At 54.8% G+C, this 22,165-nt stretch overlaps 1 protein-coding gene across 2 annotated transcripts in view; it reads left to right on the top strand.

Annotated features, from left to right (window-relative positions):
* The window catches only part of TPO (thyroid peroxidase), a 35,287-nt gene that overhangs the window by 6,000 nt on the left and 7,122 nt on the right, over nucleotides 1-22,165 (top strand). Inside the window, exons 4-13 of one of the 2 annotated variants that reach the window (XM_027550743.1) lie at nucleotides 1,945-2,114; nucleotides 4,253-4,385; nucleotides 9,669-9,798; nucleotides 11,408-11,614; nucleotides 12,971-13,477; nucleotides 14,805-15,060; nucleotides 15,578-15,748; nucleotides 16,505-16,742; nucleotides 17,985-18,193; nucleotides 18,662-18,832. In XM_027550743.1, the coding sequence (XP_027406544.1) occupies nucleotides 1,945-2,114; nucleotides 4,253-4,385; nucleotides 9,669-9,798; nucleotides 11,408-11,614; nucleotides 12,971-13,477; nucleotides 14,805-15,060; nucleotides 15,578-15,748; nucleotides 16,505-16,742; nucleotides 17,985-18,193; nucleotides 18,662-18,832 (2,192 nt within the window). The remainder of the gene's footprint in view (nucleotides 1-1,944; nucleotides 2,115-4,252; nucleotides 4,386-9,668; nucleotides 9,799-11,407; nucleotides 11,615-12,970; nucleotides 13,478-14,804; nucleotides 15,061-15,577; nucleotides 15,749-16,504; nucleotides 16,743-17,984; nucleotides 18,194-18,661; nucleotides 18,833-22,165) is intronic. The other variant, XM_027550744.1, reaches the window with a different exon arrangement.

The following is a 22,165-nucleotide window of genomic DNA, read 5'->3' as shown; positions in this document are numbered from 1 at the left end:
GAGGATATTATAGTTGTTGTTTACTTGCTAAGTCCTGTCGGACTCTTTTGCAATGCCGTGGACTGCAGCCCAACACGCTTCTCTGTCCATGGGATTTCTCAGGCAAGAATCCTGGAGTGGGTTGCCATTTCCTCTCCAAGCACAACCAACGAAAATCTAAAATGCAGGTGTTATCTTCACAAGTGTGCTGTTTTGTTGGAAACTAAGCAGTAATTATTTAAGCTCTCAAGATACAAAACATCACAGGGCAGGGGTTGATGTATTTCAAAATCTCTATTATTCCAGCCAGAAAAAGTCCCTGCTGTCCATGTTGGCTCCAACCAAGTTTTATTTATTTTATAAAAATTTGAATCAAAGGGAAAAAAAGAGAAGACATATTTCCCATGAAGTCAGACTGTGTTAGTGTGAATACACCAAGGAGTCAGCTCTCCATGAAGCGGGCAAGGGCATCCCCAGGGGTTGTGAAGGGCTGCCCCTCCTGCCCCTGGGTGGCCTGCCTTCTCTGAGGGGAGCTCACTCCTGACACAAAGTTGGCAAAATGTGCGGCCTGGGGGCTTTGCCTTAAATGCAAACGTTGAAACAGAGGCCGCTTGCTTACTATGCTAACAGTGGATTTTAATAAGAGCAGAAGAAAAGCCATTGAAACCTTGAAAACAGGCCGCCCCACTGAAACCAGAGCCTCAGAAAGCTGAGTCCCAGGCCTGTTGCTGCTCAGCCGTGAGGAGCTGCTCCGCTGAGCGCAGGCACCCGAGGAGCCACAGCCTCAGGGCCTCAGGATCTGGGACCGAGACGGCTGCTGGCTCCCAGAGCCCTGCCCAGTGGTGGGGACCCACATGTCCAACCGGATTTTTTTCAAGTTACATAATTGACTTATTCACAGCGATAGCCTCAGAAAGATTAATTAGTACTTAAAATAACCTTGTGTGCATCTGTGTGAAGTCGCTTCAGTGGTGTCTGACTCTTGTGACCTTGTGGACTGTAGCCTGCCAGGCTCCTCTGTCCATGAAATTTCCCAGGCATGGATACTGGTGTGGGTTGCCATACCCTGCTGCAGGGGCTCTTCCTGACCCAGGGACTGAGCCCATGCCTCTTGCATCTCCTGGACTGGCAGGCGGGTTCTATAGCAGAAGCCCTTAAAATATCCTTAAATAACACTGCTGCTGCTACTGCTGCTAAGTCACTTCAGTCGTGTCCGACTCTGTGCGACCCCATAGACGGCAGCCCACCCAGCTCCCCCATCCCTGGGATTCTCCAGGCAAGAACACTGGAGTGGGTTGCCATAAAAACCATTATTTCACAGTAGGCTAAAAAAAAATCCATATAAAATGTGACACCGCCTTATCTAAACAAAACATGAAAGTCTATTACAAAGAATAACGTGAATCAGTGGCAAACACACACATGTGAGCCCCTGTCAAAAAGTGTTCTAAACGCGTCAGAGTCTCTGCTTCCATGGACAGGCGACGAGCAAGCCCATTTACTACCTGGATTTTGACAAGCAGGCTGACCTCACACAGCGGTGACAAGGACCGAGGGAGCTTGCTTGAGCAAGTCTGTCCGTCTTCACCTTCCAGCAGACTGTCTGCACTCGGGTCCTGTCCCTTCACTGAATCCCTGGTCCTCACTTGTGATTCAGGCTCACATGATTGATGATCAAGTGGTCACCAAACGCCATAAAAGAACAACTGACTTCGAATCTCCTCTCGGTGGGCTCCCCAGGTGGCGCTAGTGGTCAGGAACCCTCCTGCCAGTGCAGGAGGCGTGATGAGATGTGGGCTCAAGCCCTGGGTCGGGAAGATCCCCTGGACGCACCCCCTCCAGTGTGCTCGCCTGGAGAAGCCCACGGACAGAGGGGCCTGGCGGGCTACGGTCCCTGCGGTCGCAGAGAGTGGGACGCGACCGAAGCGACTTGGCACACACGTGCCCACTCCTCTTTGTGCCTAGAAACCTCCACAAAAGGGAAGTCATTTCCCCAGCGCAACTTCTGTCTTTTTCCAAACTCCCTGAGCCCACGAGCCGCGCTGCGTCCCGGGCGGCGGAGGTCATGGAGGCCTCGGTGCAGGAGGCGGCGAGACGGGGTCACCTGAGGTCTGGACCCTCCCAGCTGCCCACAGGTGAGCGCCCGGGGGGGCAGGGCTGAGCGCGGGGAGCTAGGGAGGGTCCTCGCAGGGCGCGAGGCCTGTGCCGCCCGCCGGCGCACGGGACGAGTGAGCAGCTCGAGACTCTGGTCAAGCGCCACGACGTCCTGGCTCTGCCGGGTGGGAATCACTGTTTCCCTGCTGTTGAGACTGAGCTTGGCGAGCCAGCTCAACAGTCTCAGCGTCCTGCCCTATGGTGTAAAATAACTGGAAGGTTCTTCCAAGGCCCCCACCAATGTGGTTAAAACTCGAGGAAACAAGTTTCTGGGGGAGGCAGCGTGGCCCAGGGAGACTAGGATGGCCACCCCACTTCTGAGCAAACTGCCTCTGAGGGCCTGCTGGGGCCTCTGGGGCCGAATGTGCTCCCCCTGAAAGGAGCAGCTGTGGTGTCAAACGTGCTCTCCCGAAAGGAGCAGTAACGGGGTCGAACGTGCTCCCCCGAAAGGAGCAGTCGCACCGCGGTCCACTCGGCTGGGCGCAGGCAGACCAGGAGACTGGGGGCTGCGTCCACCAAGGACTCCGCTGACTTAAGAATCTGAGTGGCGTTTAAGTGGAATTCCATTCCACTTCCGGACGGAAGTGCTTTCTAACATGAGGCCCATGGGTGAGTGCTAGGACGAGAAACTGGACAGACAGGATCAGTTTCAGTGAACTTCTGCAGGCTTCTCCAGGGTGGTGCCACGAGCTACTCAGTCTCTGAGTTTTTCCTCCCAGCTAGCTGTAGGTTAGTTTAATGCTGATTTACTTTAGAATGAGACAGACTCAGCTAAACTGAGGTTAACCAGAATTCTCAGACACTAAGCTTAGCAGTTCAGTTTAACCAACTTTATAGCAACCGAGGACCCATCTGAAAAGGTTTTCGTTGAAGCAGCTGAAAACCATTTCTGAGGACTGTCCGTCCGTGGTCCCGTCCTGCGGCGATGACCGCGGCCAGAAGTCCTCGGCCTTGCGTCCTGGCTGTGGGCAAAGCCGTCGCCCGGGTCTGTGGGTGAGGGTGGAGCTTCAGTGGACGGGTTCAGTCCAGGCAAAGGTGCAGAACTGAAGACCCCTGTAGTCTAGGGTGCTTTTGTTATTCCCGTCATCAGCGTAGCCGGTCTAGAACACTCAGGATGCAACACCAGGGACAGGCCCGACGCCCCCACCAGCCCATCACCGTCGGCATCGACAGTCTGACGTTGGTACCCTCCCTCCCAGGTGCGTCGTAATGTTGGTTTTGTATTAATGCAGCTACAATCGTGGTCCTTCTCGTGGACTTCATTTGTTAAACTCTCGTGTGTGCTTGAGCATCTTCTGGTACGAAGAATTTCTGCCTGTTTTGTTCAGGAAAGCCCATTTCTCCATCAGCTGAACAAAATTGTGGCCTAAGCTTTATTCAGCTGTCCACAGAGTCATCCCATAGAGGTTGTACAGTGAACATTAATAATTAAGAAGCTGTTTTGTTTCTCCTCCCTTTGAAATTGGGATGTATGCTTTCTGGTGTTTTGCTAGTGAATATCTCATTTCGTTGGTATCCGGTCAGTTTTATGGCATTGTCTTTGAACATTTATACGAACCATCTGGGAGAAACAACGATTTCTTCAACTAAGAGTCCTTGCTTGTATTTGTCACAAATAGCAACAAAACTGGCAAAAACAAGAACAGACTGTTTTCTGGGGCCCTAGAGCTAGAAAGATTTATAAGAAGGACCCAACATCATCAACACGAAGGGGAAAAGGAGGGTTTTGTAGAGGGATGCTGGGACATCGATAGGAAGCATCTGAGGCAGGGTCGGGGGCTGATCAAGGCCATGCAGTCACTGTCTTCTGGGGCTGGGGCGGCGGGAAACCCGGGGTTCTACATCCAGGCTCCCATCGCTGGGGCCAGAACGCTCAGAATCGCTTTTCTGAAAGATCGCAAAGCAAAGAAAAAATGTTAAATCTCACATTCCCAGCAATGAGGACACTCCAGAAGGGTAAATGAGGAAGGGGTGGTTTCAAGGAGGAGGAAGGGCCTCCCGCTAAGAGGGGCAAAGCCTCCGTGTGAGTCCTGCGGCAGGGGTGGGGCGAGGCTAGGACGGGCACTGGGCAAGCAGGTCGTCACCACAGCACATGGCTGACGCCGGGGCCTTCCCTCAGATGCTCTCTCGGAGGGGCTGCTGAGCGCAATCGCAAACCTGTCCGGATGCCTGCCTTACATGCTGCCGCCCAGATGCCCGGCCACCTGCCTGGCCAGCAAGTACAGGCTCATCTCAGGCGCCTGCAACAACAGGTACTTCCCGGGGCCGTCTCCCCGCAAATTGGGTTTGAACGTGACAGTCGCCATCAGGAGGGACGGTCCCTGGATCATCTGAGATTTTGTAAGGAAAGCGCATAATATGACTCTACCCAGTGATAGGAAGCGGTCTGGCCTCTCCCTACACCCACGTCCCCAGTACTCCTGTGTGTGTCTTTAATAAGACACAGGTCTCAAAGGTCTTCAGCTCCCAGGCAGACAGGAATCACTCTCACCAGGAGGTTAGCTGTAAAACTCCCCGGCTTCCCTGGGGTCACCCCAGATTTCTTCTGTCTCTTCCTCTGCGTGTCTGCCGTCCACTCTTGGCTCGCTCCACCCGGAGGTCGGTCCATTCAGGCAGCGCCCGGGTGTCCCGGGTCACCCTTGGCCTCCAGGCCCCTGCACAGTGAGCCCCACGGCCCGGCTCCAGGGAGACTGTGCCTGCAGGCGGGTGTGGAGCCGGGGACGGCAGGATCAGGCCCTGATCTCCTCTGCCCAGGGCTGCCCTCTCTGCCGTCACCCCGCCCGTGATGAGCGGGCAGCCCAGCCTCCCTGCTGTTGGGCTCGAGTGGACGTGCCGTCCAGGGAAATGTGGGTGAAGGCAAGTCTCCTTCAATGGTGACGACTGTATCTTGCGTCCCAGTATTTACAGTAACCAGATCCAAATGACCAACAGGAATGTTACACTTCTTTTTCTGCCCAAATCATAAAACACCTGCCCAGAGACCTGGAGTGACAGCACCTTGAAGCCGAGTTTGCTGCTTATAAATGAGCTGCCGGGGCCACTGTGCTGAGGGTCAGCCCCGAGGTCACTGATTCTCTGCAGGCTCAGACGTGCCCGCTCCAAAAGCCAGTGTTCTCACATCCAGTTCTTATCAGAAGAGGCCCAGAGACTGTCAGGCTCCTGGGGCCCGGGAGAGAGGAGCTGGTGCTCAGACAGATCCTGATGGGCGGATACCTGTCTCCCTGTGAAACTCCCCTCCAGAGAGTTTCCCCCGCTGCTTGTCAGCTCTGCGACCCTTCCCAGGGAGGTCACTAATGCAAAGCTACTAAAGGAGCCACGTGCTGGGGACTGAGTTATCCCACCCCAGCCAAGCAGCTTCTAAGAGTGGGGCCACGAGGCCCCCCCACGGCACCCCGGGTCCTGCCCAGGAGGCTGGGCTCTGACCCCAGTGAGACAGTCACGGAGACCACGTGCCCTCCCAGGAGCTGCTGAAACCCAACAGTCAGTCAGCAAAAACCCTGTCGCGTGAGCAGTTAGGTTAACACTCGTGTGATTCTGAGTCAAAGAGCCACATTTTATGGGATTTCGATAAGGAGTGGCCGCTGTAACCGATCACAACACCGCGTGAAGGCTGACTCACTGCAGCTGATGAAACGCGGTCCTAAAGCGAGCCCCTCCAGTGGTGCTAGAGAGCAGCGGAGGGTTGATGCTAGAATTCATGCCCATTCCCTGTCCTTCAGATAGAAGGGGGCATCGCTCCTGAGAGCGGGGCTGGGCAGGAGTCACGGGAGAAAGGAAGCGCCTTGTCTCCAGGGTCAGGAGCCAGGGGCGGCCCCGCCTCAAACAGGCACTTAGAGATGGTCCGACAGTCCTCAGCGCACGGCTCCTCTCCCTCTCGGGCAGGACACCAAACAGGCCACATTCACATAGGAACGGTGGTGGGAGATATAGTCCACTGGTAATAAGTTAGTGTCAGAACCACTATTTTAAAAAAAAATTCATTTATTTAACTGGAGGCTAATTACTTTACAATATTGTATTGGTTTTGCCATACATTGACATGAATCCGCCACGGGTGTACACGTGTTCCCCATCCTGAACCCCCCTCCCACCTCCCTCCCCATCCCATCCCTCTGGGTCATCCCAGTGCACCAGCCCCAAGCACCCTGTCTCATGCATCGAACCTGGACTGGCGACTCGTTATACGTATATTATGCATGTTTCAGTGCCATTCTCCCAAGTCATCCCACCCTCGCCTTGTCCCACAGAGTCCAAAAGTCTGTTCTTTCCATCTGTGTCTCTTTTGCTGTCTTGCATACAGGGTCCTTGTTACCAGCTTTCTAAATTCCACATATGCATTAATATACTGTATTGGTGCTTTTCTTTCTGGCTTACTTCACTGTGTATAATAGGCTCCAGCTTCATCCATCTCATTAGAACTGATTCAAATGCATTCTTTTTAATAGCTGAATAATATTCCTTTGTGTAAGTGTACCACAGCTTTCTTATCCATTCATCTGCCAGTGGACACCTAGGTTGCTTCCATGTCCTGGCTAATGTAAACAGTGCTGCGATGAACACTGGGGTACACATGTCTCTTTCAATTCTGAAAGCCACTGACTTTCAGTATTTGTATTTACAAATACTTTAAAAGCTTTAAAACCCTTAGCAGCTTGCGCCAGTTCTTGTGGCCTTCACTGCCTAGATGTTCTGAGTGCCTACATGTCAGATGCAGGAAAGAAGCGGAGAAGTCTGGACCCTGGTCTTCTCTGACTCAGCTGACTCTGCTGCGTGACCTCAGAGAGCCCAGCACAATGGGCTCCTGTTCACCTGCAAACTCCAGCCTCGCTCCTGCCTTTTTGGAAGACTCTGTAACCACCAACCACCCCAATGGCTATTACTGCCATAGGGCTGTGTTGATAAAGACCGAGGGACCTTGGATACCACAACTTTGAACAAAAGAATCCATTTTTATAGAACAGAGCAAATTTTTCTCTAACAGAAAACTCCCATATTCTTCTTTTCTCTTGAAAGAACGTTTCCATTCTAATTTTTCTGATTTTTTTCCTACATGTAGGATACTTTATGATTAAAGGTATCTTATTTTCTCCTTTTACATAGTCCTTTACTTTCACATATGTTCTGTAGGTATTTTATCCTTATATTTTGTAAATGTTTATATTCGTGTGTTTATTTTATATGTTTACGTATTTGATCGCCTATGTATAGATTTACTATTCATATCTGATTTGCTCAGGACTAGTTACCAACCATTAGTCTCTCATTTTCTCATTGTGAGAAACATTTCTGGGACATATTGATTCTTCATTTCAGTTCAGTTCAGTCGCTCAGTCGTATCCGACTCTTCGTGACCCCCATGGACTGCAGCATGCCAGGCCTCCCTGTTCATCACCAACTCCCGGAGCTTGCTCAAACTCATGTCCATTGAGTCGGTGATGCCATCCAACCATCTCATCCTCTGTCATCCCCTTCTCCTCCTGCCTTCAATCTTTCCCAGCATCAGAGTCTTTTCAAATGAGTCAGCTCTTCACATCAGGTGGCCAAAATATTGGAGTTTCAGCGTCAGCAGCAGTCCTTCCAATGAATATTCAGGACTGATTTCCTTTAGGATGAACTGGTTGGATCTCCTTGCTGTCCAACAGGCTCTTAAAAGTCTTTTCCAACACCACAGTTCAAAAGCATCAATTTTTCGGCGCTCAGCTTTCTTCACAGTCCAACTCTCACATCCATACATGACCACTGGAAAAACCATAGCCTTGACTAGATGGACCTTTGTTGGTAAAGTAATGTCTCTGCTTTTCAAAAAACTGTCTAGGTTGGTCATAGCTTTCCTTCCAAGGAGCAAGTGTCTTTTTATTTCATGGCTGTAGTCACCATCTGCTGTGACTTTGCAGCCCAAGAAAATAAAGTCTCTCACTGTTACCATTGTTTCCTCATCTATTTACCATGAAGTGATGGGACCAGATGCCATGATCTTAGTTTTCTGAATGTTGAGTTTTAAGCCTACTTTTCACTCTCCTCTTTCACTTTTATCAAGAGGCTCTTGAGTTCTTTTTCACTTTCTGCCATAAGGATGGTGTCATCTGCATATCTGAGGTTATTGATATATTTCCCAGCAAACTTGATTCAAGCTTGTGCTTCATTCAGCCCAGCGTTTCTCATGATGTACTCTGCCTATAAGTTAAATAAGCAGGGTGACAATATACAGTCTTGACATGCTCCTTTCCCGATTTGGAACCAGTCTGTTCCATGTCCAGTTCTAACTGCTGCTTCTTGACCGGCAAACAGATTTCTTGGGAGGCAGGTCAGGTGGTCTGGTATTCCCAGGCTCTTTTAAGAATTTTCCAGTTTGTTGTGATCCACACAGTCAAAGGGTAGTCAATAAAGCAGAAATAGATGTTTTTTTGGAACTCTCTTGCTTTATCAATGATCTAATGGGTGTTGGCAATTTGATCTCTAGTTCCTCTGCCTTTTCTAAATCCAGCTTGAACATCTGGAAGTTCATGGTTCACATACTGTAGAAGCCTGGCTTGGAGAATTTTGAGCATTACTTTGCTAGCGTGTGAGATGAGTGCAATTGTGCGGTAGTTTGAACACTCTTTGGCTTTCCTTTCTTTGGGATTGGAATGAAAACTGACCTTTTCCAGTTTGATTGATTCTTATTAATACCTTAATATTAATATTGATTTTTATTAATACCTTTCTCCTTGAGGCACCTTCACGACACAAAATTCAGGCTCAAAAGTCATTTGTAAAATCAAAATGACATTAGGCAGAACTCTGCCTCATCAGGAACTTTATGTTTTTGTCAAGACATATCTTGGCCAGTAGAATGAAACCGCAGATCTGTCTGTTTAGGGAAAAAAATCCCCATTTTCCCCTTTGGCTGAGTCCATCTCATTGTCTGATCCACCAACCAAGTGACAGTTACTCTCTCCCAGAAAAAGCCTGACTTATTTTTGATTCAAATAAAAGTATGAATACAGCCATCCCACTTGTGCCTCAAGAACACTTCAGGAAGTTCCTTCCATCTCACTTTCTAGCAGAAACTTTGTCCTCCAGGTAAACACTGGAGACAGGAAAGGGCACCTGCCCGGGTGGCTGCAGGACATCCTGAGGGAGGATGCTCAGAGGAATCAGGGCACGCCTTTGTGGGGAGCCCCAGGGGGTGCCTGTGGCGCGTCTCGAGTTCCCAGGTGAGAGGCAGCCTCAGAGGCAAAGCGGAAGCTGGGTGGCGGGGGCGCCGGCTCATGGACGCGCAGCACGCGTCAGTTCAGGCGCTGGGTGGGGGGCACATGCGGCTGCCGTGGAAGTCAGTTCCCCCGAGACCACGGCACCTGCGCATCCCCCGAGCATCTCCGCACCGCGGGGCGTGCAGCCCCTGCTGAACCAAGGGCTTCACCCTCTGGTCACCCCCAGGAGCAGCCGCACCATGTGGCTTTACCCAGAGACCGTGCTGCCAGGTCATAGCACCTGCTGTGGCTGCCTCCCTCCTCCTGGACTCCAACACAGCTCGTGCCCTTCTGTCTCCACAGAGACCACCCCCGCTGGGGAGCCTCCAACACAGCGCTGGCCAGATGGCTGCCCCCCGCCTATGAGGATGGCATCAGTGAGCCCCGAGGCTGGAACCCCCACTTCCTGTACAAGGGCTTTCCCCTGCCCCCGGTCAGTGCTGGCAGAACAGGGCTGCAAGGAGTCTTGGAACTTGGCAAACCTTCCCTCCCCTGGGGGGCCCAGTCTCTGATGAGACCCTGCTCCGCAGGTCAGGCCCCAGCGGGTGCCCCTGTTCTGGGCGGGGTTGGGGGGTGGCTACTTACCATATAGCCCAGAAACTGTGGTTCTGACTAGCCAGTGAGCAGACGGACCAACGCAGAGTCAAGTTACAAGTAGAGAAGTAGCCACGTTCAAAGACGCTTCTAATTGATGAATTCACTCATTTAGGCAAAGATGGCAATTTCTATCTACTCCCAGAGGCAAATCATTTGTCAAATAAACTCACACCTAATCTGCTGGTCCCTTGGGTCCAAAAATGGATCGCGGGTCCCCAGCCTGACTGATCGCTTCAGCGAATAAAGCCCTGGATGGCTTCCACGGCCTTGGCTCATGGGCCCCCACGCCAGCAAGGCTGCGTCTCTGTGCCTTTGCTCCAAAGTCGCATCTCCCGTGAGTCAGGGAAGGGTCTCGGGTTTTAAGGACCCATGTGGTTAGATCAGATCCCCCTGGAATCTAGGCTCACCCCCATCTCCAGGTCCTTACAGTCACCAAACCTGCTAAGTCCCTGTAGCCATGTGATGTTGCCACGGGCTCCGGGGATGCAGGCGTGGACATCTCTGGGGGCCATCACCCTGGTACCAGTCCACCCTCTGACCCCAGAAATATCAGACCCAATCCATGTGCAAAACCCACCTACCCCATTCCAAGGCCCCCATTGTCTCAGCCATCACAGCATCAGAATCTCAAGTCTGATCTAACTCTCATCGTTTTCAGAGTCCCAAATCTCATCCTCTGAGTAATCTGAATCAGGGCTGGGGAAGCTCTGGGTGCAGCCCCTCGTGGGGCAAAGCCTCCATCCTTTGGGGCCAGTGAAACCAGAAAGCAAGTCTGCCCCCAAATGCAGTAGTGGGACAAGCATAGGACGGCAGGTGTACACGCACGGGGTCACAAACAGAGAAGCGGAAAAAAGAAGCCGCCGACACCAAACGGGTCTGAGCTCGGGTCAGGCAAACTCCACGGGCTTCAACACCGGGGAGCAGCCCTCTCCCTCACCCCCGGGCACCAGGCACCCACTCTCAGCCATGGACTATCTGGAGCTAATCCCTGGAGGATTCAGTTTAATCACACCACTCCCGGAAGATGGACATTTTGTATTTATTTACAAATGAAGAAACCAGTTCAGTTCAGTCGCTCAGTCATGTCTGACTCTTTGCGACCCCATGAATCGCAGCACGCCAGGCCTCCCTGTCCATCACCAACTCCCGGAGTTTACTCAAACTCATGCCCATTGAGTCAGTGATGCCATCCAGCCATCTCATCCTCTGTCGTCCCCTTCTCCTCCTGCCCTGTTGGCCCCAAATCAGCACAGAGCAATGAATCTCGAGGAGGACAGTCGGGGGTCTCCAGGGATCCCATCTTCCCCCAGGAGCTCCCGGGCCCTAAGCGTGGCATGGAGCCCCTGAAACGCAGGCTCGCCTCTCGGCCCCTCACTGCCAGGCGTCGGCTCCCCGCGCCTGCGGGCAGGCGGCTCCTGCACGTGACGGCTGGTCTGCCCCACCAGGTCCGGGAGGTGACCAGACGCATCATACACGCCTCCAATGAGGCTGTGACGGGGGACGACCGGTACTCTGACCTCCTGACGGCGTGGGGCCAGTACATCGACCACGACATCGCCTTCACGCCACAGAGCGCAGCCCCCTCTGCCCCCTGGGTGGGGGCCGACTGCCAGCTGACCTGCGAGCCCCGAAGCCCATGCTTTCCCATACAGGTAGGATTTCTGAACGTCCCTCGCTGTATTATGAAACTAACAGATACCACTTTGAAGTGTCAAACACGGGTCACTCTGTGTCCTGTTCCCGGGGCGGGGGGTGGGGGGTGTTACAGCTGTGAGGAATTTCCTGTATTTTCTGCCAGAAACTATCTCCACATGTGGGTATGAAATTATCTGCATGGGCGTTTCCTGGTGGTCCAGGGGCTAGAAGCCAGTTCAATCCCTGCTGGGGGAACTGAGACCCCACAGGGCCAGAAAAAAGGAATTAAAATGACTTGTGTGTTTATACCTTATTCGGTGGTTCAGTGGTAAAGGATCCGCCTGCCAATGCAGGAGACACAGGAGACGCAGGTTTGATCCCAGGAAGAGCCCCTGGAGGAGGAGATGGCAACCCACTCCAGTATTCTTGCCTGGAGAACCCCATGGACAGAGGAGCCTGGCGGGTGCAGTCCATGGGGTCACAAAGCGTCGGGCACGACTGAGCGCGCACACACACACCTTACGCACATCTGCTGTGTCCTACTGCGCGCATGATGTGAACCCAGCGTGAGCCGCTTACTAATAAACCTTACACGCGGCTCCACGTCATCAAATGGACAGAAACTGGGCTGTTAAATGACCCTCATCACCCAACTGTGTTCAAATTACAACTTATTTAACCAGTTCGCTTACTGGTGAGCACTGGGGTTGGTTGTTTCCAGCGTTGTCGCTATAGTCAGCTGTCACACGTAGCGAAGCAGAGAACAGCCCTGCCCTGAATCCTGGGCAGAATTCCTAACAGACCCCTGGGATTCAACCGCTAGCTTTCGGGCAGGAGCCTGGGAGCTTTTGACAGAGCTAGCAGAACCGTTCTCTGTTAATATTCTTCTGGTTTCCCTCTGCCTGCAAGGAAGGAGACGTACAGGTATGCTTTTTACTGTATTTCTCCTACAGTGACTTCTCCTAAGAAAGTATCTCCGAGGCTGGCAAGGGACATTTCCTACCCATGAGCAAAGACCTCACTCACATTTACTCCATAACCCTTAGCTGAGCAGCGATCCCCCACGCGGAGCCCTGAGCTAGGAAGGGGGCTGGAGAGATGCGGGGCCCCAGGAAGAGCTTCCTGATTGGGGGAGAGGCAAGGAGAGCCAGCAGACAGGGCGCCGCCAAGCCTCACACCCACACTGCCGGAATCCACAGGGGTGGCCCCCAGGCGGGGCAAAACCAGAGGGAAGTCTGGGGGAACGGGCACCTGCGCAGCTGCGTGCCAGTCCGATCCCCCTGACCTGGGGGAGGGCTGCGCGCGAGCCCGGGCGCCTAGCGCCTCTGGGGAGGGGCCCGGGACGCGCGCTAACCCGACTCCCGCTCCCCCAGCTGCCCGCGAACGCCGCGGGCCCCGCCTGTCTGCCGTTTTACCGCTCCACGGCCGCCTGCGGCACCGGGACCCAAGGCGCCTTGTTCGGCAACCTGTCTTCCGCCAACCCGCGCCAGCAGATGAACGGGCTGACCTCGTTCCTGGACGCGTCCACCGTGTACGGCAGCTCCGCGGCCTCGGAGCGGCGGCTGCGGAACTGGACGAGCGCCGAGGGGCTGCTGCGCGTCAACGCGCGCTACCGGGACGCGGGCCGCGCCTTCCTGCCCTTCGCGCCGCCGTCCGCGCCCCCCGCTTGCGCGCCCCAGCCCGGCGCGCCCGGAGCCCGCGCACCCTGCTTCCTGGCCGGCGACGGCCGCGCCAGCGAGGTCCCCGCCCTGGCGGCCCTGCACACACTGTGGCTGCGGGAGCACAACCGCCTGGCCACCGCGCTCAAGGCCCTCAACGCGCACTGGAGCGCGGACACCGCCTACCAGGAGGCGCGCAAGGTGGTGGGCGCGCTGCACCAGGTGCGCGCAGGGGCCTTGTGAGCTCCACCCCTGGGTGCGCGCGGGGCTGCGTGGGCCCCCGGAGCGAGCCCCACTTCTGAAACACTGGGGCCCTGGCGCCCCCGTGGAAGCCCCGCATCCCTTGGGAGGACGATTATCCCTCTGGCGGTGATTGTTCTGCCAGAGACCGTGGCCGCCGCAGCCATAGTAACGCACTGCCCACCAGTGCTCCCCGGATGCCAAGACCATTCTAAGTGCTCAGGGGCGGGGGAGGGGTTTAACTCATTTAATCCTCATGGCACCCCTTTGAGGGGGATCCACCGATTACTGTGATTTACTTCGGAGACAATGGAGAAAATCAAAAGGAAAAACAATCTGTATGAGATTTGCAAATTAGCAAAAAGATTGATTATATTTTTTTGATTATGATCTTTTAAACCTCAAATCCGGAGAAGGCAATGGCACTCCACTCCAGTACTCTTGCCTAGAAAATCCCGTGGACGGAGGAGCCTGGAAGGCTGCAGTCCATGGGGTCGCTGAGGGTCGGACACCACTGAGCGACTTCACTTTCACTTTTCACTTTCAAGTACTGGAGAAGGAAATGGCAACCCACTCCAATGTTCTTGCCTGGAGAATCCCAGGGACGGGGGAGCCTGGTGGGCTGCCGTCTCTGGGGTCCCACAGAGTTGGACACGACTGAAGCGACTTAGCAGTAGCAGCAGCAAACCTCAAATCAGAGGATAGTGAATGGAGTGTCACGTTGGCCATTCTCACTTGAGTGATGTTGGAAAAATTTCTTTCACCCGTCAGACACGTTTACTGAGTCCACTGGTCTCATGGGGCTGAGGCAGGGCCTTGTTTTAAGTCGGTGGTGTCTGCTTGCGGGTCTCTGATGTGGGTGCTCCTGCAGCAGACCCTGGACAGCAGCCCTTTAACCCCTCCTCGACCCTGTAGATCTTGTGTTACAAAGGAGGAAGGTGGGTCTCGTCCAGATCCACACGGCGACCTCAACTTGGGATGGGCCTGCTCCTAGTCCGCCTTTGAGCCCCGGTAGCCCAGGCACTGAGGGCTCAGAGCAGAGGCCGCTGAGCCCTGCTGGGCCAGGCCTGGCCCGGAGGGCGTCTGGGGCTGTCTCTGACCCAACTCCACAAAGGCCGAGAACTCGGGAATGTATTTGGAACAGATACTGTTCCTATCTCCTGCTCCCCTGCCAGATGGCATGACCCCCAAAGACAACCCTGGGGGTGTGGCGGCCCCCAGGCTTTTGCAGGAAGGGAGCCCCTCCCCGTGGCCCGGGCTGGGACCCAGTGTCTGAGCTGGGTTCCCACCAGCTCTCCTTTGTCTGCAGATCATCACGCTGCGCGATTATGTCCCCAGAATCTTGGGCCCCGAGGCCTTTGGGCGGCACGTGGGCCCCTACAGGGGCTACGACCCCAGCGTGGACCCCACCGTGTCCAACGTGTTCTCCACGGCCGCCTTCCGCTTCGGCCATGCCACCATCCACCCGCTGGTGCAGCGGCTGGACGCCCGCTTCCAGGAGCACCTGGGGCCCCGCCTGCTGCTGAGGGACGCCTTCTTCCGGCCCTGGCGGCTCCTCGAGGAAGGTGGGCACCCCTGGCCCACCCTGGAGAAGAGGAGCCGGGTGGCATCCTGCCTGCTGGCTGGATGCTCTTGAGAGAAGCAGCACAGCCAAAGCGTTTTTTAAACGACAAGCCCGGTTCATCAGACTCTCTCCCTGTCCTGGGTTTCCAGAACTCCCAGGCAGGGCCCTGGGCGCCCTTAGCCACCTGGGCTTCGTTCACTGGCCTGCACTTCAGACTCAGCGAGCGCTTCCTTCTGCTGTAATGTTGCTGTAGCTCAGAAACAGACACCGACGCCCCGCCCTGAGCCGCCACCCAGTCCCTTCCAACGCACATGGTGGTCGGGCTGTGGGGGTCCGGACGGGAGACTCCACCACCAGGCGGCACCCTAAGGGCCGGGAGACTTGGGGATCCCTGGGGGCGGTGGAGTTCCTGAGCTCATGAGAGATGTTTGTTCAGAAGCAGCCTAGTTCGCCATCGAGGCCTGGTTCTGTTTCCCGGACTCAGCTGAGGGCGCACCTTTCTTCTCTGCCTCCTCCAGGCGGGGTGGACCCCGTCATGCGGGGTCTGCTGGCGAGACCGGCCAAGCTGCAGGTGCAGGACCAGCTGCTGAACGAGGAGCTGACGGAGAGGCTCTTCGTGCTGTCGGACGCAGGGACCCTGGACCTGGCATCCATCAACCTGCAGCGGGGCCGGGACCACGGCCTGCCAGGTGGGCCTCCGCGTGCAGAGAGCCGAACCTGCGGCTTTGCCCGCATCCAGGAAGCGGCTTGTAAGGCACATCAGCTGTGAGACTGAAGGCCGTTCAGCTTTTCTCAGACCCTGAGCAGCCGATGTCCTGAGCCCCCGCCCGGGGAGGGGGCCCAGGTGTCCAGCAGGAGTGAGTCGGGGAAGCGAGGCTGTTTCCCGGACACACAGCAGCATGTCGGGCCCCAGGATGCAGTGTCCACCTCCCCCCGATCCTCTCTGACCATCCATGGGGCCAGTGGGCACTACCCCACTGCCTCCAGGCTGCTGCTGGTCCAGTCTCCCGGTTGCTGGGGAGAGTGAGGACCTTCTCGTCGGGCATAGACTCTGTGATAAAGACACCACAGCGCTGAGTGCCCGGGGAGGGAGACAGGTGAGGAGACAGGAGTCTGCCAGGCATCCGTGACAGACAGCAGGGATACCCGCTGCCCAGAATGCGTGTCCCAGAGCCGGTCCCAGCCGCGGTGCTGGGCCAAGACTGAGCCCTCCTGGGGGAACCGCCCAGGCCAGCAGCGAGCAGCAGGGCAGGACTCCCCGCTGGTCTGTGGACAGGCTGCGAGAGCCCCCACCGCCCAGGCTAGAACCGTCCAGCGCCAGGTTTGCTGGGCATGGGGCCTCCAGGGGCCGCTGTGACTGGGACCCTGTGGCCACAGCCCCAGCTGGCGGGCGGGCGGGGGGCATCCGGACCCCGGGGACAGGCAGTCTTGGCCCTCTCCCCCAGGGTACAATGAGTGGCGGCAGTTCTGTGGCTTGTCCAGACTGGAGACCCGGGCCGACCTGGGCGCGGCCACCGCCAATGGGAGCATGGCCGACAGAATCCTGGACCTGTACGGGCATCCCGACAACATCGACGTGTGGCTGGGTGGCCTGGCGGAGACCTTCCTCCCAGGGGCGAGGACTGGTCCGCTGTTCGCCTGCCTCGTGGGAAAGCAGATGAAGGCCCTGAGGGATGGCGACCGGTAGGGGCCCCAATCAGCTCCCTCTGAGGGGCTAGGGTGGGCGGTGCAGAGGGCTCTCCTCAAAAGGTGGGGTTTCATGTGACGGGGAGAGGGGAGCTCTCTGGGGCTTAGGTCCACTCTGGGCTCTGATGGCTATGCAGCGTCTGGCGAGGAAGGGAGCCTGTCTGCAGCACTGGAATTGCCCTGCGATCCGTCCATCGGGCCGGAGGAGGGCCCCGGGGAAGGGCCTCCAGGGTAGGCCCTCCTGAAGCTAGAGCCCCTCCTGAGGCTGGAGCCCCTCCTGAGGCTGGAACCCCCCCCCCCCTGAAGCTGGAGCCTCTCCTGAGGCTGGAGCCCCCCCTGAGGCTGCAGGCCCTCCTGAGGCCGGAGCCCCTCCAGAGGCTGGAGCCCCCTCCTGAGGCTAGAGCCCCTCCTGAGGCCGGAGCCCCTCCTGAGGCTGAAGCCTCTCCTGAGGCTGGAGCCCCTCCTGAGGCTGGAGCCCCTCCTGATGCTGCAGGCCCTCCTGAGGCCGGAGCCCCTCCAGAGGCTGGAGCCGCCTCCTGAGGCCGGAGCCCCTCCTGAGGCCGCAGGCCCTCCTGAGGCCGGAGCCCCTCCTGAGGCTGCAGCCCGTCCTGAGGGTGCAGCCCCTCCTGAGGCTGGAGCCCCCTCAGAGCTGGAGCCCCTCCTGAGGCCGCAGGCTCTCCTGAGGCTGGGGCCCCTCCTGAGGTTGCAGCCCCTCCTGATGCTGCAGGCCCTCCTGAGGCCGGAGCCCCTCCAGAGGCTGGAGCCGCCTCCTGAGGCCGGAGCCCCTCCTGAGGCCGCAGGCCCTCCTGAGGCTGCAGCCCGTCCTGAGGCTGCAGCCCCTCCTGAGGCTGGAGCCTCCTCAGAGCTGGAGCCCCTCCTGAGGCCGCAGCCCGTCCTGAGGGTGCAGCCCCTCCTGAGGCTGGAGCCCCCTCAGAGCTGGAGCCCCTCCTGAGGCCGCAGGCTCTCCTGAGGCTGGGGCCCCTCCTGAGGCTGCAGCCCCTCCTGAGGCTGCAGGCCCCTCCTGAGGCTGCAGGCCCTCCTGAGGCCGCAGGCCCTCCTGAGGCTGTGGCCCCTCTGCATCACTGTCAATCACCTGGTGGGGGCGGCCCTGCTCCCGAGACCCCAGACGGCCCGGCGCGGTGTCCCGCGGTGGGGGCAGTGTGGGCACCGGGGTGGGCAGGCGTGGTCGCGGGCCCGGCCTGGGCTCTCACAGGAATATCCTCATGCATGTCCCCTCAGGTTCTGGTGGGAGCACCGCGCGGTGTTCACGGAGGCCCAGCGGCGCGAGCTGGGCCGGCACTCGCTGTCCCGCGTCATCTGCGACAACACGGGCCTCACCCGCGTGCCCCGCGACGCCTTCCGGGTGGGGCAGTGGCCCCAGGACTTCGAGTCATGTGACCGCATCCCGGGCATGGACCTGCGCGCCTGGCGGGAGGCCCCTCCTCCAGGTACCCGAACCGCGAGCTTCTCTTTGAGGGTCAAGGTCGGGATCTGGGGGCGGAAGCCCCGTGTTTCGGAGGGGAGGGGAGGGGAGGATTGTCTGGGGGCGTCCGCCTGCTCAGCTGCTCCCTGGGCTACAGCCTGTGCCTGCCCAGGAGCCACTGCGACTCCCAGGCTCAGGAGGGTGGTCAGATGGCTGAGACCTGTCCCCGCCATGTGCGGTGTGGACTGTGGTCGCCTCTGATTAATGGGATTCCAGGGGATGGGCGGGAAGCCTGGGCAAGGCTGATAGGAGGGGAGGAGTTAGAGGCCTGACCGGGGCAGGGGGCAGCGGGAGGGCCAGAGCTGGAGCTGCGTCCTGCCTGGAGGGAGGAGACTGGGGACCTGACCCTCCTGGGAGGCTGGGGGGTGCAGCTGCAGAGGAGGGACTGGAAGGCCTGCTGCGCTGACTGTGGTCCTCGGCCGACCTCGCCCAGACGACGCCTGTGGCTTCCCGGACCAAGTGGAGAACGGGGGCTTCCTGCTCTGCGACGAGTCTGGGCGGCGGGTGCTGGTGTTCTCCTGTCATCACGGATTCCAACTCCAAGGGCCTGAGCAGGTCACCTGCACCCGACGCGGCTGGGACTCCCAGCCCCCGGTCTGTCGAGGTCAGTGGCTCAACGGGTGTGTCTCTGCAAGACTCGACCCCGCGTCTGCATTTTTCAAATTAAGGATAACTTGTATAATATTATAATGTAACATAATATACTGTTCATACTGTTCATGGGGTTCTCAAAGCAGGAATACTGAAGTGGTTTGCCATTCCCTTCTCCAGTGGACCACGTTTTGTCAGAACTCTCCACCAAGACCTGTCCGTCTTGGGTGGCCCTACACGGCATGGCTCACAGTTTCATTGAGTTAGACAAGGCTGTGGTCCACGTGATTAGATTGGTTAGTTTTCTGTGATTGTGGTTTTCAGTCTGTCTGCCGTCTGATGGAGAAGGATAAGAGGCTTATGGAAGCTTCCTGATGGGAGAGCCAGGTTGGTAGGTGACCGATATGCTACTGGAGATGTGGAGAAATAATTCCAGAAAGAATGAAGAGATGGAGCCAAAGCAAAAATAACACCCAGTTGTGGATGTGACTGGTGATGGAAGCAAGGTCCGATGCTGTAAAGAGCAATATTGCATAGGAACCTGAAATGTCAGGTCCATGAATCAAGGCAAATTCGAAGTGATCAAACAGGAGATGGCAAGAGTGAATGTCAATATTCTAGGAATCAGCGAACTAAAATGGACTGGAATGGGTGAATTTAACTCAGATGACCATTATATCTACTACTGTGGGCAGGAATCCCTTAGAAGAAATGGAGTAGCCATCATGGTCAACAAGAGTCCAAAATGCAGTATTTGGATGCAATCTCAAAAATGACAGAATAATCTCTGTTCATTTCCAAGGCAAACCATTCAACATCATGGTGATCCAAGCCTATGCCCCAACCAGTAATGCTGAAGAAGCTGAAGTAGAATGGTTCTATGAAGACCTATAAGACCTTTTAGAACTAACACCCAAAAAAGATGTCTTCTTCATTATAGGGGCCTGGGATGCAAAAGTGGGAAGTCAAGAGATACCTGGAGTAACAGGCAAACTTGGCCTTGGAGTGCAGAATTAAGCAGGGCAAAGGCTAACAGAGTTTTGCCAAGAGAACGCACTGGTCATAGCAAACACCCTCTTCCAACAACACAAGAGAAGACTCTACACATGGATATCACCAGATGGTCAATAGTGAAATCAGATTGATTCTATTCTTTGCAGCCAAAGATGGAGAAGCTCTATACAGTCAGCAAAAACAAGACCAGGAGCTAACTGGGGCTTAGATCATGAACTCCTTATTGCCAAATTCAGACTTAAATTGAAGAAAGTAGGGAAAACCACTAGACCATTCAGGTATGACCTAAATCAAATCCCTTATGATTATACAGTGGAAGTCAGAAATAGATTTAAGGGACTAGATCTGATAGACAGAGTGCCTGAAGAACTATGGACGGAGGTTCAAACATTGTACAGGAGACAAGGAGCAAGACCATCCCCACGGAAAAGAAATGCAAAAAAGCAAAATGGCTGTCTGAGGAGGCCTTACAAATAACTGTGAAAAGAAGAGAAGTGAAAGCAAAAAAGAAAAGGAAAGATATACCCATTTGACTGCAGAGTTCCTTCTTATCTGATGGGAGATAAGAAAGCCTTCCTCAGGGAACAGTGCAAAGAAATACAGGAAAACAATAGAATGGGAAAGGCTAGAGATCTCTTCAAGAAAATTAGAGATACCAAGGCAACATTTCATGCAAAGATGGGCTTGATAAAGGACAGAAATGGTATGGACCTAACAGAAGCAGAAGATATTAAAAAGAGGTGGCAGGAATACACAGAAGAACTGTACAAAAAAGATCTTCACAACCCAGATAATCATGATGGAGTGATCATTCACCTAGAGTCAGACATCCTGGAATGTGAAGTCAAGTGGGCCTTAGAAAGCATCACACGAACAAAGCTAGTGGAGGTGATGGAATTCCAGTTGAGCTATTCCAAATACTGAAAGATGATGCTGTGAAAGTGCTGCAGTCAAGATGCCAGCAAATTTGGAAAACTCAGCAGTGGCCACAGGACTGGAAAATGTTGGTTTTCATTCCAATCCCAAGAAAGGCAATGCCAAAGAATGCTCAAACTACTGCACAATTGCACTTATCTCACAGGCTAGTAAAGTAATGCTCAAAATTCTCCAAGCCAGGCTTCAGCAGCACGTGAACCGTGAACTTCCAGATGTTCAAGCTGGTTTTAGAAAAGGCAGAGGAACCAGAGATCAAATTGCCAACATCCGCTGGATCATCGAAAAAACAACAGAGTTCCAGAAAAACATTTATTTCTGCTTTACTGACTACGCCAAAGCCTTTGACTGTGTGGATCACAATAAACTGTGGAAAATTCTGAAAGAGATGGGAATACCAAACCATCTGACCTGCCTCTTGAAAAACCTGTATGTAGGTCAGGAAGCAACAGTTAGAACTGGACATGGAACAACAGACTGGTTCCAAATAGGAAAAGGAGTACATCAAGGCTGTATATTGTCACCTGCTTATTTAACTTATATGCAGAGTACATCATGAGAAACGCTGGCCTGGATGAAGCACAAGCTGGAATTAAGATTGCCGGGAGAAATATCAATAACTTCAGATATGCAGATGACACCACCCTTATGGCAGAAAGTGAAGAGGAACTAAAAAGCCTCTTGATGAAAGTGAAAGAGGAGAGTGAGTTTAAGCCAATAAGTTGGCTTAAAACTAAACATTCAGAAAACTAAGATCACAGCATCCGGTCCCATCACTTCATGGGAAATAGATGGAGAAACAGTGGAAACAGTAGTTGACTTTATTTTTTGGGCTCCAAAATCACTGCAGATGGTGACTGCAGCCATGAAATTAAAAGACGCTTACTCCTTGGAAGGAAAGTTATGACCAACCTAGATAGCATATTAAAAAGCAAAGACGTTACTTTGCCAACAAAGGTCCATGTAGTCAAGGCTATGGTTTTTCCAGTAGTCATGTAGGGATGTGAGAGTTGGACTATAAAGAAAGTTGAGTGTCGAAGAATTGATGTTTTTGAACTGTGGTGTTGGAGAAGACTCTTGAGAGTCCCTTGGACTGCAAGGAGATCCAACAAGTTCATCCTAAAGGAAATCAGTCTTGAATATTCATTGGAAGGACTGATGTTGAAGCTGAAACTCCAATCCTTTGGCCACCTGATGTGAAGAGGTGACTTATTTGAAAAGACCCTGATTCTGGGAAAGATTGAGGGCAGGAGGAGGAGATGACAGAGGATGACATGGTTGGATGGCATCACCGACTCAATGGACAAGCTGAGTTTGAGTAAATCCGGCAGTTTGTGATGGACAGGGAAGCCTGGTGCGGTGCGGTCCATGGGGTCACAAACAGTCTTACACGACTGAG

This window comes from Bos indicus x Bos taurus, chromosome 8 (assembly GCF_003369695.1).
Source record: "Bos indicus x Bos taurus breed Angus x Brahman F1 hybrid chromosome 8, Bos_hybrid_MaternalHap_v2.0, whole genome shotgun sequence".
NCBI classification, from domain to species: domain Eukaryota; kingdom Metazoa; phylum Chordata; class Mammalia; order Artiodactyla; family Bovidae; genus Bos; species Bos indicus x Bos taurus.
The sequence above is the reverse complement of the archived record's forward strand: the minus strand, read 5'-3'. Positions and strand labels throughout refer to the sequence as shown.